Source organism: Antechinus flavipes, chromosome 2 (genome assembly GCF_016432865.1).
Source record: "Antechinus flavipes isolate AdamAnt ecotype Samford, QLD, Australia chromosome 2, AdamAnt_v2, whole genome shotgun sequence".
In the NCBI taxonomy this organism is placed as follows: domain Eukaryota; kingdom Metazoa; phylum Chordata; class Mammalia; order Dasyuromorphia; family Dasyuridae; genus Antechinus; species Antechinus flavipes.
Genome location: NC_067399.1, coordinates 551,912,363 through 551,929,885, shown reverse-complemented (window position 1 = coordinate 551,929,885; position 17,523 = coordinate 551,912,363). Strand labels below are relative to the sequence as shown.

Sequence of the window (17,523 nt, the reverse complement as noted above, 5' to 3'; positions counted from 1 at the left end):
GAAATTAGATTTATCTTACAGAGCTAATGGAGAAATAATAGTCACTGACATTTATGTAGCACTTACTATGTGCCAGACACTCTGCTCAGCACTTTACAGTTATTATCTCTTTTAATCCTCACAACTCTGGGAAGTAGGTGCTGTTATTTTCCCCACTTTACAATCGGAAGCAACTGAGGCAAAGCTAACATGACTTGCCTAGGGTCACACAGCAAGTAAGTGTCTGAGGCCTGCTTTGAACTCACATCTTCTAGACTCCAGGCCCAGCACTGACATATCAGAAATGAAAATAATTTCTTTGTAGATTGCCCTGGTTATTGTCGCCCTTTCCTACTCCTAGAGATTCCAAGGCACCCATCTAGCACTTCATCGTGGAAAACCTTGAGTCTCCTGATCTACACATCTCGTTGGAATTTTCCAATAGTCACCCTCCCCAGAACATTCTTCAATGAATCATTCAATGGCAGAAAGAAGCCTTCCTTTATGCCGAGTCCTTCATGTAAAATTGTTTCTCGGATTGAAGAAATCTAGTTCAATCCATTAGGCATTTAAACTGAATTTAAATTCTGACAAGGACACAGACTCTAATCTTCACAAGAACAGAGTTCTATCGCTGAGGGTCAAAATAGTCAAAACATTTTTCTCCTGCTAATTAATACTGAAGCCTGCTCCCCCAGAGTAGCCAAGACATAAGCCTTAGCTAATTAGTATCAGAAAAGGACTTTGCAGTTTTTTGATGAAAGGAAGTTGTTTTTTCCCTAATGTAACCACATTTTGGATTCAGTCATTAACAATTACTTAATGCTATTATTATTCCTTTAACTGTGATTAAGAATTATTGGTCTTGAGGGCCCATTACTGGGTTACTCTCATTCAGAATTTTCCTTACCCTTTTCTGTCACAAAAATGAAGCCTCCTCCTGTTTAATTAGAGGAAAAATCATGAATGCTTGAATAAACTGAACAGCTTGTTTCTTATAAAGCTGTGCTTGGCATTCCATTGACCTTTGTAACATGAAGGCCTCTTAGTTGATTCTATAAAGATAGAGGCTCAGACTGTGTCTTTGAGAAGTTACAGGGAGGACTGTAAGAATCTCTTTCTACAATCAGATGCCAGATACATAACTTGGCCTGCGAAGCTAAAGCTGGATCTTCTCTATACAGTTCATTTTCACGTGAGGAAAGCCCAGTTATCTCGTGCTCTTCCAGGCAGTCTAACATGCTAACTTGCGTTTGACCCTTGGTATGTCAGCAAAGGGTTTAGGAATCCCCAGAGATGGTGTTCACTGCTCTACAAAGTTTGGAAACCAGAATCTCTCCTCTGATCTTGCTTCCCTGTGAGGTTTAACATCAGTGACTGAATGCTAAAAAGTGATCTCAGCAATGGGATTTCCTCCAGCTGAATTTTTCAAAACCATTTTCAGCTGAGAACTAGATTTAAAAGCCCTCTCAAATCTGCTCCGGACTAAGGTCAATATAAAATCTCAGTGTCTCATTGAGGTTGCCAGTGTTATACATAGCAGAAATCCTCCACCCTTGTGGAATCTATTGGAAGACCACCAGTTAAAAAAAAAAAAAAGTACCATCTCTCTCATTATCGGGATGAATGGCTGGGCCCTTTTCCCACCCACTGATTACTGATTTCTGAGAGGAACAAAGAGAACATTGAAACTTTTTAAATGTCCTTTTTTTCTAAGCACCCAAGTCTTGAGTAATAAGTTCACCACAATCTCTGGGATTTATGGAAACAGTTTGTAAAAAATGGCTTTTTGTTATTGTTGTTCAAGTAGGTTGATTCTGTGGAGTTCAATGTTTGGGATATTGGTGGCCCAGCCAGCATGTCCACAGTCAATCAGTGTTTCTTCACAGACAAAGCCCTGTATGTAGTTGTTTGGAACTTAGCACTAGGAGAAGAAGCCGTTGCAAATCTTCAGTTCTGGCTGTTGAATATTGAGGTAAGAATCCACCGCCACTTTCTTTCTTAAGAATCCAAAATATAAAATGGGACTGTGTTGTATCTCTTAGACCCGTATCCATTTACTTCAAAAGCTATTTAAATTTGGGGTGGCCTGGGCAGACAATCTCAGAAATGTAACAACTAACTCCTGCTGTTATTCAGTTGTAGCTATTCTATAGCCCTTCAGTACATGAAGGGAAAGGGAATAAGCATTCATTAAGAACCTATTATGTACCAGTGTATTAAACACTTTGCAAATATTATCTCATTTGATTTGATCCTTATACAAATGCTATGAGGAAAATCCCTATTTTACAGTTGAAGAAACTAAAGCAAGGAGAAGTTAAGTGACTTGCCCAGTAGTACACAGCTAGCAATTATCCTGTATTTGAATTCAGGTCTGCCTAATTCTCCTCTTCACCATCTCGCTGGATCCATCCAAGTGATATAATCTAAGGACATAATAATAGCAGATACTTATAGTTTTGCAAACAAACATTATTTCATATGGACCCCACAGCAACCCTATGAAGTAGATACAATATACATGGTATGGACCCACTTTACATAGAAGGAAATAAAGCCTCATAGAGAAGATTACTTGCTTGTGGTTATGTAAAGATAGAATATGAACCCAAATTTGTTCCTGATTCCATATTCAAGAGCTACCGTAGGGTTCCTCTGTGAGTCTTTGTCAATGTGCCATCTTATCTGAGATTCCTCATAAACAAACTTCTTTGGAAAAGCCTCTATTAGTGTTATGTGTTCTGTTAGTTATCACTTAGCATACAACAAGACCCAAAAGAACACAAAAAGTCAATTTTGATGAGGGAAAATCACAGTCTCAAATATGGAACACAAGCCTGAGTAGAGCAGCACAAGAATCCAATCCTGTAGTAAATAATGATTGATGAGCTACGTCACAACACCAGCAAGACAAAATCAAGACTAGCAAATGAACTATCAAGACGTTTTCTACCCCTTGTATCTCTGTTGTAGTTGGCTGGATGTTTATTCTTGAACATCACTTTCTGCTAATGAGCTTTTAAAAGAAATGTTTTAAACCAAAAGGTCTTCACAATTGAGAAGCTATAAACAAGTTGCTGATCTTAAGAAATATTGAACATTTAAGGAATTTAGTCCTTTGTTTTCTTTAAGCTGTTCATTTACCGTCTTCTAAGTTTTTTTGTTTGTTGTTTTTTGGGTTTGGGTTGCTTTTACTGTTGCTGTTCTTTTGCATCTGGGTACATAAAAGGTGACACGTCCATTTGGTTTTTCCCTTGCAGGCAAAGGCCCCAAACTCAGTAGTGCTAGTAGTAGGGACACACCTGGACTTAATCGAGACTAAATTTCGTGTTGAAAGAATTGCTACGCTGAGAGCATATGTGCTGGCACTTTGTCGATCTCCCTCAGGATCAAGAGCCACCGGTTTTCCAGATATCACCTTTAAACATTTACAGTGAGTGACCTTTGTCTTGTTCAGTGTCTATCGCTCCATTGTGTCCCTGGACATCTCTCAGTATGAATCTTGTTAAATGATCCTTCTGCCTTTCTGTAAGGATACTCTTCATTCAGCTACTGACCTAAGTTCTGCAGAGCCTCTTGTCCTTTCTCTAGTACTAAACCTATCTTCCACAGGATTTTGTAGAACAGGAATTGTTAGCTTTCCTTGTGTTGTGGACCTCTCTGATAGCTTAGTGAAGTATGAAACCATCTTTAGAATCATAGTTTTGTTGTTATTGTTTTAAGAAAAAAGTAAAGAACACTAAAAGTTAGTTGAAAATAAAGATGTAATTTTTTTTTCCCATCTAAGTTCATGAACTCCTTAAAATCTATCCACAAACCCCAGATTAAGAACCTCTGTTTTCAAGGGTAGAAAATCTAGCTACCCTTAGGGAACTAGCCTTAGGGAGGAAAAGTTAAAGGGCCAGAGTTTGTCCTGCAGCAAAAAGGGGGCTATGGAATCCCTCCTGAATTTTATGAATTTTTTTGTTAATTCCTCAGCAAAGATGCTGTCACTGTTCAAGATCCAGGAATGGCCAGGTTAATGATAAACATTCACCAGGTTCCTCCTGGAGCTTCCAAGAACCCCATTTCACTGAATGGAAATCCAATACAGACATTATATTATGAACACTCCCTATCCAGTTGGGGAATCTTTGTGAATTAACACAGAAAGTCCCTTATCGCTGCTGATACTTGAGGCTATTTCCACTTGACCATTGATTAAAGCAGGTTTGACCCAAAGCTGCTGATACAAATCAAACTTCTTAAAATTTCCCTTCACCACACTTAATTTCTTTCCTGAGAGGGAAAAGATTTTGTGAGAATGTATCTTTGTGCAGGAAAGTTATATAGCTTTATTTCAGTGAAAAAAACTTTTAAAACTGTATTGTGGAAGAAAGGGCAGCTGAGTGGGTATGCCAGATTTGGAGCAAGCAGGTTCTTCCTGGATGTCTGGGGTTACTTTTTTTCTTTTCCCACATGGAAACATTTCTTCACTTGTAAAGGCTATAAGTTTTTCTTGGAGTCGGAGAGAACAAAAGTCCATTTCATCTAAACTCCTGAGTCACATGAGAAGAGGCAATGGAACAGGATTAGTGCCTTTTTAAAAATCAAGTCACTCCCCCCTTTACAAAACAAACAAAAAATCAAAAAATGAAAACTCCTAAACTAAAAATCAATTAAACATTAAGATAAACAAAGGCCTAGTGGCAACCGATCTCCCTTCTGCAAGCTTGGGTTCCTTTTGCAGGCATTCCATTAGGAGGAGAGAGCCTCCTTTTGGTGAGGAGGATGACTTGGGCCCCCTTCAGGAAATCCCAGGCCCCTGTCTCCTAGGATAAAATAGATTCTGTGTTGGCCAGAGAAGTATTGGCAGCCGCTTCCACCTCTCCCTAATGACAGATCCCTGCTTAGACTGTACCACATTCTTGGCACAGCCCCGGATTCCCTGCTGTAGATTTTCCTACTATGGAATTGAGTTCCATTTACTTGCAGTACACGTTGACTGGATAAAGAATACAGACTCTGGTTTTTGATGGGTCACATCTCCCCACCCCAGTCCTCCATGTCCCTCTCCTTTTCCCTCCCCTTCTCCTCCCTCCCCCCACTTCTCTTCCCACATAGGGAAAAGTTCCCTCCAGGTCAAGTAATTGAGACTATACAGTGCCTTGTTAAGAAACAAAGCCATGGAAATAATAATGCACTGAGGAGTTTAGTCTTCCTGTGAGTAAATGTTACTCTTTTTTTTCCCCTTTCCATTTGCAGTGAACTCTCTTGTAAAAGTCTGGAAGGCCATGAAGGACTCCGCCAGCTGATTTTTCACGTTACGTGTAACATGAAGGACACTGGCAGCACAATTGGCTCTCAGAAACTTGCAGGGAGACTGGTGTGTATTTCTCATCTCATTAAAAAATATCTTGTCCTGCCTGGCTCTGTTTGTTTGGAGATTCACACATTTTCATTTTCTTGATTATAAAATGATGTCTACCATGTCACTTAGCTTATTCTCTATTGGTTCCTTGAGGGGTTGGGGAGGCAGAAAGGGAAAGCATGTTTTAGGGGAAAGTTTACTGACCAAATAGAGCTTCCATAAAGTCATAGAAGTTAGAACTGGGAAGGATTTCAAGACATCATCACATTCTGTCCTCTGCCTTTACTTCAGATAGGGAAGCTCACTGCTTCTATCACCATTATCCTCCACTTGAGTCTATGAGGAAATGCTCATTTTGTTTGGAGCTTGTTAAATTCACAGTGAAAAAAAAAATAAAATGGGCAGAAATATTTACATGTTGAATTTGTTGTATGCCTAAAAAAAAAAAAAAAGCACAGTTTACATTGTGGAAAGTTGTAGTTTTATTGCAATCTGGGCTTCTGTTCTTTAATGTCTGTAGAAATACTCATTTCATTTGCTGTCTATTAAGTTCAAAATAAAAAAAATAAACAAAATGGATAGAACAACCAATAAATCAACATTTTATTAAGGCCCTATATGTTCTAGGCAGTGTACTAAGTGCTGAAGATATAAAAAAAAGGCAAAAGATAAGCCCTGCACTCAAGAAGCTTACAATCTAATGATGGAAATAACACTGAAACTTTATTGGATAAATAGGAAATATTTAACAAGCACTAGAAGATGACATTCCAAGGCACTAGAATTAAGAGACGTTGGGGAGATGAGGGAGGTCCAGAGAGCTAATGATTTGTCCAAGATTCCATAGTTAGTATGTAGCAGATTGAGATCACAGCTAAATTAATTGGAAATGGTATGTTTCCCACAATAACCTGGCAAGGCTTTTTTCTGACCTAATTCACAGATACCAAGGAGTTACCTCAGTCTCCAAGAAGCAGTCATAGCTGAGCAACAGAGGCGAAATCAGGCAGATGATGTCCAGTATCTGACAGATAAACAGATAGAACAAATAATAGAACAAACCCCAGGAAATGACATCAATGACTATGAAGACTTACAATCTGGTAGGCTATGGAATTGGATCCTAAAATCTTGGAGGAAGCAACTAATGAATATTGTGACTGGGGGGAGAACAGGCTGGTGGGGAAACGTGCAGCTGTGATAGAAGGTGTCCTAAGGGGAAGATGCGACTTCCTGCTCTTGCACTTGAGTGAAACTTAATGATTACTTGGGGAATTAGAGTTTGAACTTCAGTGAAAATGTGAAAAAATTTTAACGTGAGCCAACAGAACTGTATGATAATATAAATAAAAACATACCTAAAGCCAAGAGGAAATGAAATAGTAACAATAATAATAATCAGTTTTTACCTACTACCTTTTTAGCGTATTAATTTGCAAAGCTTTTTTTTTTTTTTACAAATATCTCATTTTGTCCTCATAATCACCCTTATTATCCCTACTTTACAGATGAGAAAACTGAAGCAGACAAGATGGGTAACTTGCCTAGGATCATACAGCTAGTAAATATCTAAGGCCCAATTTGAATTAATATCTGCTTAACCCCATGTCCAGGATTCTGTCTGCTACACCACCTAGCTATCTCTATGAGAGACCATGAAAAGAATCTTGAGAGCTAAAGATTAATATAAGGAGATGATATCTCAATCTATGACATTTGGAAGTATTTATTTTTACTATAAAATTAACTTGTTCATACATCCTCCTGTGAGGATTGCTCAGTTCAAGTTAAGCCCTCATTGTACAAGACACATGAGAGCATGGTGTGATGGTTCAAGAGATATCTGTGGAGTCAGGAAAAGTTGGGTCGAATGCTGTTTCTGACAACTATTGACTCTGAGATCCTGAAAAAGATTTCATCTCTCAGTGCCTTAGATAGTTTTCTGAGACCAATAGTAGGAAAAAAAATTTCCTCATTGGGAGTTACTTCTCTACACCAGTGAAATTGTGTGATTATTTTCTTTCTCCCCAAAAAAATTTATGTGGGAGGTTCTGGGAATACAAAAATAAGAATAAAGTAATTTCCCTCTAATATCAGTATTTGATTGTCCTCTTTCTTGGATTAGCTATCAGCTTCCTCATAGAAACAGGAACACTCCTACATTTCCCAGACACAAGCCATGGACTTAGAAACCTCTACTTCCTTGATCCAATCTGGTTATCAGAATGTCTACAACGGATTTTTAACATTAAGAGCTCCAAGTCAGTGGCCAAGAATGGAGTGATTAAAGCAGAGGATCTCAGGATGCTATTAGTTGGAACAGGCTTCACTGAACAAACAGAAGAACAATATTTTCAATTCCTAGCCAAATTTGAAATTGCCTTGCCAGTTGCCAATGACAGGTAAGTTAATTTGGTATTTGGATGTTACTAATCAGGAGGGTGGCAATAATTAAAACCCCAAGGAGGAGGGTACAGGAGGTCTTTAGCAATTATTTCTGATAGATGATAATAACAGCTAGCATTTATATAGCATTGTAAAATTTGGAGAGTCCTTCCTATCAACTCTCTAATTTCTTTTTATAGTACTACCAATCACTCAGATTCAAATTCTTGGATTTATCTTTTATTCTTTTTTCTTCTTCCTAACTTAACTTTACAAATATTTCATTTTATCTTCACAACAATGCTTGGAGGAAAGTGCTCTTATTTTGTCATATTTTACCCTTTATAGACAAAGAGTAAGTGACTTTCCCAGTGTCACATATGTGATACTTTCAGTGTCTTTCCTAAAATGCAATGGCCACATTTCACAAAATGTGAAACTATGTTCCCCTTAAAATTATCACTCTGAAACTGTATTCCCTTTTAATCTGTAAAATTATCACTCGGAAATTGTGCCCCTTTTGATCTGAGAGATCAGGGTCTCCCAAGCCCCAAGAGTCTAGAGAGGGCCCATCCTCTTAGAATGAGACAAGCAACAGTATTCAAGGGCAAATCAACTCCCGTTGATCTTTTGGAAAATCACATCCTTATTCAAGAAATTCTAAATTCCCATTCAATTGAGAAATGCTGGTCTGATCAGCTCAAACTGCCCCCAGCTCCCCCTCACCAAGAGCTGCTCATAAAATAGGTTTCCTTTTATTCATTTCTTTGCAGAATGTCCAAAGGAGGACCCTGCCCACTGAAAAGGTATTCCCTTCTCAGTGCCAGCCTCCATTTCCCTAATAGGACTTTGCCACTGAAGAAGTCAATTTTTTCTTACTAAGCTGACTTCTTATCCAACAATAAATCTCCATTTTTGCCATTAATATTTCGGGTTCATGAATTCTTTCACAAAGAACCTGCACCTCCAACCAAAAGGGGATTTCCACAATTCTCTGCACTGCCACTAACCTCATCACTTGTATTCCAATAGAATACAGTACAGCTTAGTAGGCTTATTTTTCTTGTGTTCTAGACACAAGATCTCTTTTAATGCTACATAGAATATTAGTCATTTTGGATGCCATGAGCTACTGTTGACTTCTATTGACTAGGCTTTATGACTCCCACATTTTTTTCTTTTGACTTATTGCTCAGATATATTTTTCCCACCTTGTACTTATAAAATTGATTTTTTTAAACACAAGTATAGTACCTTTTGTTTAGCCTTCTAAAATGTTATTTTTTAGATTAAATATAGTATTCTAGCCTGCCAACATCTATGTCATCCAGCATGCTAGCTTTCTTTCCCAGATTTATATCATCCTCCAATTGAAGTATGCCTTTCCCTATGCAATTGATAAAAGTACAATCCTGTTTAGGGTTATAGTATTCACTTTATATTAGGGAAGAGGAAATGAACAGGAAAGGAGGCTAGTCAGATAATTCAGTCATTGAAACTTGAGATGATAGGAATCAGAACAAGAGATATTGCTTAGTATTATGATCATTCTCTTCAAGCATTTGAAATATTGCCATGTGAAATAGGATTAGACTTGTTCTGCCTGACTTTAGAGGGGAAAACTTGGAGCAATAAGGAGTAGAAAAGATAATTCAAGTTTGATGTAAAGAATGACTTTTTGAATTACAAAAGTGATCTGAAAGTGAAAGGAGCAGACTCAAGACATAGTACGTTCCCTATTCCAGGATGTCTGCCAGGGAAGACTAGGTGAACCTTTTGTGGAGATGTTATTGAGGTGATCTTTGTTCAGTGTATCAAATTAACCAGGTGTCCTCTGAGATCTCATGATTCTCTGCAGTTGAGAAACCACCTTAATTGGAATCAAAAGATTGCCTTGCTCTATACTCCCTGCTTGACCTGGGCAAGACAGTTTATCACTCTGAATATCTATTTCCTTATCCATATAATGGAGGGAGAAGAAGTATATGTGCGCTAAAGATCTTTCCAGCTCTTATCCCCCAGGATGGCAAGAGTGGAATTGGAAAGGAAAAGAGATGAAGATGAAAGGCATTGTAAACAAAAAATCAATAGAAGCTGTTTATTGATTAGACAGGAAAGACAGAGGAAAGTGAGGAGGCAAAAACCTTCCTAATGTCTCTTCCAACTCTAAATTCCATTATCTTCCCAGTAACCATCATTGTCCATCATATTTCATTGACCTTCAAATTGCCTACATTTCTGGAATTTTTTTTATAGATATCTTCCAAGGTTAATTTATTGGCTATCCAACAGGTTGTCCATTAGCTTTATGACACAAAATTGCTATATTGCTGCTTGCTGTTGTGTCCAAGTTTTTATACCTCTAATTGCTCCAAATCAAAGGTTGATAATATCTTGATTTTTATAATATATTTGAAAACATAGGGTTTTTTCTGCTTTTCAGGGCTTTATATTTCAGACAGGAGATAATTTACTTTCTAAAATATTTTAGGGAATCTTCTCAATTCTGTGACTTCATGTTGGGTATGATGTTGAAATTGAACTTCTTGAACTTTAATCAATCTTAAGCCTTACAGTTTTTTTTAAGAGAATTCATTATTTCTCTCAATAAAAGCAAAGTTCAAGCCTCTTTATTAAAATTGTTATTATTTAAACAATACAAAGATGCATTGTTAACTTTCCATTGTACACTCCTTTTGTTCAATTTTTTTTGTCTACCTCAATGTGACCTTATTTGGAACGTTTTTGGCAAAGATACTAGAGTGGTTAACCATTTCCTTCCCCAGCTCATTTTACAGATGAAGAAATTTGAGACCAACGGAGTTAAGTGATTTGCTTAGGATCACATAACTAATAAGTGTCTGAGGTGAGATTTGAACTCAGGCTGATGAGTTTCCTGACTACAGACCCAGCACTCAGTGCACAATGGCGCCACATATGTAGCTGCTCTATATATTACTATAGGAATCTTATCCTTCCTCAGCTTTTTATAATGTAATCTTACACACAGACACATAACAAATGATACCTTTTTAGCAGAGGTTCTTAAGGAAACAAAGTTCTCAACCATGTTCATTACAAAATGATGAAGATGAAATGACATAAATTCCTTAATGACACAACATTGCAATATTTTCATTATGAGCATGTATTTTCTCAGGCTAAAAAAATAAAACCAAAAAGCCTTTTTATAGACTTAATCTTGCTGTTAGGACACATAAATTTATCCTAAGTGACTAAAACAATAAATCGTTTTAAAGGGAAAATATTAGCTGTTACTATGTGTCTGTCGTGAGTGATTTTTATATGTTTCTCAAACTTTCACAATTATTATTTACTTCTGAGTCTCCGGCAATTAAGTGCTAGAAATGACCTTAAAGATAACTTCCAACTTCCTTTTTTCACAAATAGGAAAACTGAGGCATACAGAAGTGAAATGATTTCTCTTCAGACATGGTATAAATGTCAATGCCATGATCTGAACCTGCTGCTTCTAGTTCCAAATCAGTGCTATTTCTATTACTTTTTTGCCACAACTTCACTGTCGCTATTATAGCTTCATTGGCATTAAAAATCCTTTGATCTCTAATCCATCTTAATGTCATATCTGATCACATTTTTCTAACTACAAATGCTTTCAGAATCCATTTTCTCCACATCACATTACTCTTACATGATGAATTTATACACTAGAATCATTTATTTTCACTTGGAACTAAAAATAAGGAATGTAGTTGGTTTTCAGAAAGTCAGGCTTTATTACAAATAATAAAATTCCAACGTCCCCATGATAGATGCTTTTTGAACCTACACAAAACTTAGATGTCTAAAGTACAGCATGCTCTTGAAACCAGACTGTTATCTAGAGTCAAGGCCACTGTAAAGATTTGGCTAAAATTTGATCTATCATATTTGATTTGTTTCAGTTACCTCTTACCACATCTTCTTCCGGCCAAGCCGGGTTTAGATACCCATGGCTTGCGGCACCAGGCTGCGAACACGATTCAGAGGGTGTTTAAAATGAGTTTTGTACCCGTTGGCTTCTGGCAAAGGTTTATAGCTCGGATGTTAATTAGTTTGGCAGAAATGGATCTCCAGGTAAGTTCGTGTCCATCTAGACTAGAACATAAGGGAAGACTGGAGTTGTTTCATTGATGTTACTGGGTCTTAGTTTACTGCTTCCTGTTTTGAAAGTGTCCCTTTTTTTGCTTTAATAAATGCTCTGTCTTTGCTGATGTGAACTTGGTAGCTTTGTCTAGTGATTACTTTTCTTTCCTATTGGTGTGATTCATTTGGCTGATTTCCATAAATCCCAAATCTACTGCTTCCCTGTCATTTGTTAAGTCCTGATGGTTCATTAAGAACCTAGGATTTGGTCTATTAAGATGAAGATACTCTTTATGGTCACCAAGAATTGTTGTGGCTATATTTAGTGCTATTATAAAGAATGATAGTTGTCAATTCAAGTTAATTTGATAAAAGATAATGGCCATTACATACTTTCTCCATGCAACACTAGTTGTTGAGTAATTCATATTACCATTAGAATTTTTCTTCCAAGTATAACTGTACTATTAAATTGTATTATCTTGGTGTAGTTTTTTCTCCTTTTTGGGTCACTTCAAGGTATTTTCCACCCACTAGCCCACTGTTCTTTTCTGAAAAAGTTTTTTTCCCCCTTCCAATGGCTAAACCCATATATATTTACTACTCCTGTATTTCAAACCAAGATAGAAAAGAGGTGCTTTGTGATCTTCCAGGCTTGCTGAAGCATGAAGAAAATGAATATAGGAGCTAAGTTTGAAGATCATAAATTTTAACACATAGCTTAACAGTGGGAGAAATGATCCATTTTTTAATGCCTAGAGGGTAGACTGATTAAAAGAACTCAATGTGAAAGAACATCTCTCTCCAGGTTTTTCCACATAGGCAAAGATTTTTAAATATCACTGACCTAATTTCAAACTTTTCTTTCTCATATTTCTTGTCCCACTTTAGAGTATTTAGTTTATAGGCTCTGTGAGAGATAAATTGGATCTGATTTATTTCTTATCCAAAATGACCAGTTTCATCAACCAGGATGGTCAAGGGCTTCAACTTCATGCTATTCAAAGATCAGTTGAAAGAAGAGGGGGTATTTAAGATAGAGAAGCAATGATTCAGGAACTGTGATAAATGCCTTCAATATTTAAAAGATAAGCATGTTGTAGAAGGGATTAGGTTTGTTCTGTTGACTCCAGAACGCCAAACTAGGAGCAATTCATGGGAGATGCAAAGAGCAAAATTTAATCTTCATGTCAGGAAAAAACTTCCTAACAATTCAAGACATCAAATGGGCTCCCTCGGCAAGTAGTAGATTATCCCTTACTGGTCATCTTAAAGCAAAGGTTGAAGTAGCATTTGTTGGGCATACTGGATTTCTTCTTGTGAACAAGATTAAATGCTTTTAGACTTCTTTTCTAACTCTAATAATTATCACTTAATAAAATTTTATTTCATTGAATTGATCTGAATATGGAGCTGTTCTGGTCAATGACTAAAACCTATCTAAAAACAGCTACAAAACAGAGACAAATTGTTGTGATATACAGACTCTATTTCAGTGAGGAAAGTACAGAATATTGAACCCAATACAGTCAGTAAGCATCAGGCCTTCATCAAAAGTTCAGTCAATATTTATTGACAACCATCAGCAAAATGATTTATTATGGAAATGTATTGCCATGCCAGTTTAAGGAAAAAAGTTTTATTTGTAACTCAGAGGTAACATTATACAAGTGTGTCATTTTTCTGCATTTTTCAGCTTTTTGAAAACAAGAAGAATACCAAGAGCAGGAACAGAAAAATGACCATTTACAGTTTTATGGGCAGCCAGAGAAACCGTTGCAGCACATTTAGAGTGAAAAGAAACCAGACCATATATTGGCAAGAAGGTCTCCTGGTCACATTTGATGGTGGCTATCTCAGGTAATATGTTTTAATATTACCCAACATTGTTTGGCTTAAGTTAGGTAACATCATGAAAGTAATTAAAAGGTGTGGGTGAAATAATAAACTTTTTTGTCCTGAAATTCTACAGTCACTGACTTTAAATCTCAAGTTCTTCTGTTTTGGAATGTAGGTTCTACTAGCCAAATAGAATTTTGAGGGCATCCAACCAAAAAAATCTAGAAGGCTTTCCCAACACTGTCTAGTAGTAGACCTCTTCCATAGAAGTTCACTGACTCAGAGTAAAGGGAAATGAGAGGGGTCATATACTAAAAAAAATAAAAATTACTTAAATCAGAGGAACACAGGGTAAACCTATTTCTCTGATCACCCCATAATTTATGCCATTTCATTATGCCTTTATATTCAAAAAGGCATGCCCCCAAGACAGAATTTGGGAGTTAGAACCTTATAAGCCATCTATCTCATGTATCTCATATCCAATAGGAATCTCTATAATAACATACAACTAGTTATCTGGCCACTGCTTGAAGACTCCCAGTGAACAACACTGAAGGCATCCTATCCTGCTTTTAGACAATTCTGACTATTAAGTGAAGTTAGACTGAGATAAGGTTGAAAGAAGATGAGTCTGGGGAGAAGAACTGCCTCCCTAACCCCTGAAAAAGAAGAAAAAAGAAAAAAAGATGGTCATTGAAGCAATTTTTAAATGCAGAATAGAATATAGACTTTTTCTGGCATGAAATCTGTTTGCCATCCATTGTTCCTTAGTCTGCTTTCTAGATCCCAACAGAATAAATATAATTCCTCTTTTTCATCACAGCAATACTTTTTCAAATCCTTGAAGATAACTATCCTGTATTCTCTGAGCCTTCTCTTCTTTAACCTTCAATGTCCTACTTTCTTTAACCAGTCTCTTTATAACATGAATTCAAGGCCCTCCACCATTCTGTTTACTCTCTTCTCAATGTTCTTCAGGCTTATCAGTGTCCTTAAACAGTAACCCTGTGGACTGAAAACAGCACTTTAGGTATGATTTGACTAGGGCAGATAGTTCTCCAAAGAAACTATTATCAGTAAACAATTAGTCTTCAAGGGCAGTAAGTATGTTTTATTAATTCTATTATGAGTATGGACTTCTCATGCTAAAATAGACTAGGCGTCATCACGGGGCATGATTCAGACTGAACTCACTTCTGCATAGTATTTTCTGACCCAGGAAAAATGTTTTTCTTGGTTTGATTTTATTTTTAGGGTTCTAGTTCAATATGGGCAAAAGAATGTGCCATGATTTTGTCTGGGAAATGAAGAGCCTAGCTTTCTATGCTTAAGTCACTTTGGGTTTCTACTAGTTAATAGCTCTTCAGATATAAGGCTTACTTGACCCTTCTTCCTGATAAGAGTCAGTCAGTATCTGAATTGACCACTAACTCACAGGGTGGAATAAATCATGCAGTTTTTATCTTCAGTTAATTTTGGAGCCAGCAATGGCCTTAGATTTCATTTTGGTTTATATTCCCTTTTTTTCCCTCAGATGGAGAAACTGAGACAGAGGTTTCTTGAGAGGAATCAGGATTAATTCTTACCAACACTTCTGATTTCTGGTCCAATGATCTCTCCACTAAACACCCTGTAGAAATTTTAAAGAGCAAAATACTTTATATATACTTTCTGAGTTTTGGGAGATCAAATGGTGGGAAAGATTTATCGAGGGATTTTTTAAACAAACAACTTAAAAGGTTAAATTCATCTGACTTTTAAAAAATTAAACTAATATTTTTAAAATATTTATTACATACATTGAAAATAATACTTGTTTTGTAGGATATATTTTAAATATGCCTTAACTTAGTGTGATAATTAAGGGATAGAAAGGATAAGGAAAAAAGACATAACTGAAGGATAGTGAGAGAATAAAGAATATAAAGGGTAATTACATAGACAGACATTCAGAAATCTGGCATCACAGAAAGACAATCAAATTTGAATTTGAATAAATCATCCAAATCCAACTGCAAAGGATAATATGGTTCTTTTTATTTTTCAATTGTAGTGTTGAATCCTCTGATGTCAACTGGAAGAAGAAAAAAAGTGGAGGAATAAAAATAATTTGTCAGTCAGAAATGAGAGATTTCTCAGCCATGGCTTTTATCACTGATCATATCAATTCCTTGATAGACCAGTGGTTTCCTGGTAAGAAGGCTTTACTGAATTATGTTGTAATTTTATTTTAATGTACTTTTTCAACTCACAATAAAAACCTTATTTAGAAAAAATTCCTATTAGCTAAAAACTAAAATTTAACCAAGCCAAGCCAAAGCAGCTACTAGGGAGGCTGAGGCTGTTGGATCTCCTGAGATCAGGAATTCTAAACTTTAGTAGATTATTCCAATAGGTTGTCCACACTAAATTCTGAATCAATAGTGCAAGCCCCTGGGTATAGGGGGGTCCCAGGTTAAATAAAAAGGGCAAGCCAACTCAGAGTGGAAATGGAACAAATCAAAGCTTCTGTGCTTATTGTTAGTCATGGGATTGGGCCCATGAATAACCTCGGTATAGAATTCTAGCCTGGAGAAGATGGAAAAAAAGAAAAGAAAAGAAAAAGGAAGGAAGGAACCTATATTCAAGAATATTACAAGATTCCTAAATGAAATGCATATTCATTCAAAGAAGGTCAGCCTAATAATCCATATAGAATAAACTTAAATGGATGGAAATGACTTGCCTAAAATAATGACTTGCAGTTGGGTGGCCATTCTGTGCAGTTAACACATTAGAATATCTCCCTGAGACTGACTTTGCAAATGGGCAGTGAATAATAAGCAGAAAGTAGAGTGAATTACAGTTTTTTCAACTATCAAGAACTGTTCCCTGGTAGCACAAGATGCCCTCCCAATAGTGCTATAGAATTTTGAATCTTTGCAAACAACAGCCTCCAAAGAAAAGAGGATATGGATGATTAAAGTGGCAGTGGAATAGTACATGATGGTTACAGGTAGACTGCAGCATATTTCCAAAAATGACCACAAATAAGTGGAATAAAAGATAATGTGGAGAAAATATACGATCTCACAAAGTCTACAAAAAGTAGAAGTTTTGACCCAGCCTCGAGGCTTCATTGAGGAAAAGCCTGGCTAAAGCAAAATAAAAAGCAGAATAACAGATATAGAGTTAAGATTCCCCTATGAATACCCCATATTTTTATATGTGAAAAGCAGACAATTCGAACCTCAATGTAGTAATAAAAAAAAAATGCACATGGGTCCTTAAAACTTTGTTTATATAGTCCTGATTAAAAAGACTAAAATTTGTAGAGGAGAGAATGACCACAAAAATGTTTTTATTCAATCTTAGGATGACTTATTTGGTAAAGCAGAGTACTCCCTTTATTAAACAGTTTCTTCCTTCAAGGCATCTCCCATACTTATGTTAAAATCCTAGATGAGCATCCAGAAAGAGGAGTTGGGGATTGAATGTGGATCATAATATAGTATTTTCACCTCTTTGTTATTAATTGCTTGGTTTTTTTTTCCTTTTTAATCTGATTTTCCTTGTGCTACATGCTATAGAATATATATAGAAGAATTGCATATGTTTAACATATATTTCCTTACTTCCTGTTTAGGGAGGGGAAGGGGAAAAAGGGGAAGAAAAATTTTAAACACAAGGTTTTATAAGAGTAAATGTTAAAAACTAACTTTGCATATATTTTCAAAATAAAAAGCTATTATTAAAAAAATAAAATAATAAAATAATCCTAGATAATTCCTAAAAATCACATATTAAAAATATGGAGTCAGGACTTTCCTGATCTCTACAATGAGAGTAGATTTCTAAGATTCCTTCCAGCTCTACAC

General features: G+C 36.4%; 1 protein-coding gene across 4 annotated transcripts in view; it reads left to right on the top strand.

Annotated features, from left to right (window-relative positions):
* LRRK1 (leucine rich repeat kinase 1) overlaps positions 1 to 17,523 on the top strand; it is a 149,682-nt gene that overhangs the window by 97,302 nt on the left and 34,857 nt on the right. For all 4 annotated transcript variants that reach the window (XM_051980980.1, XM_051980982.1, XM_051980979.1 and 1 more), the window contains exons 16-23: positions 1,790 to 1,954; positions 3,243 to 3,415; positions 5,227 to 5,347; positions 6,276 to 6,435; positions 7,458 to 7,734; positions 11,644 to 11,815; positions 13,521 to 13,684; positions 15,720 to 15,859. In XM_051980980.1, coding sequence (XP_051836940.1) covers positions 1,790 to 1,954; positions 3,243 to 3,415; positions 5,227 to 5,347; positions 6,276 to 6,435; positions 7,458 to 7,734; positions 11,644 to 11,815; positions 13,521 to 13,684; positions 15,720 to 15,859 — 1,372 coding nt within the window. The remainder of the gene's footprint in view (positions 1 to 1,789; positions 1,955 to 3,242; positions 3,416 to 5,226; positions 5,348 to 6,275; positions 6,436 to 7,457; positions 7,735 to 11,643; positions 11,816 to 13,520; positions 13,685 to 15,719; positions 15,860 to 17,523) is intronic.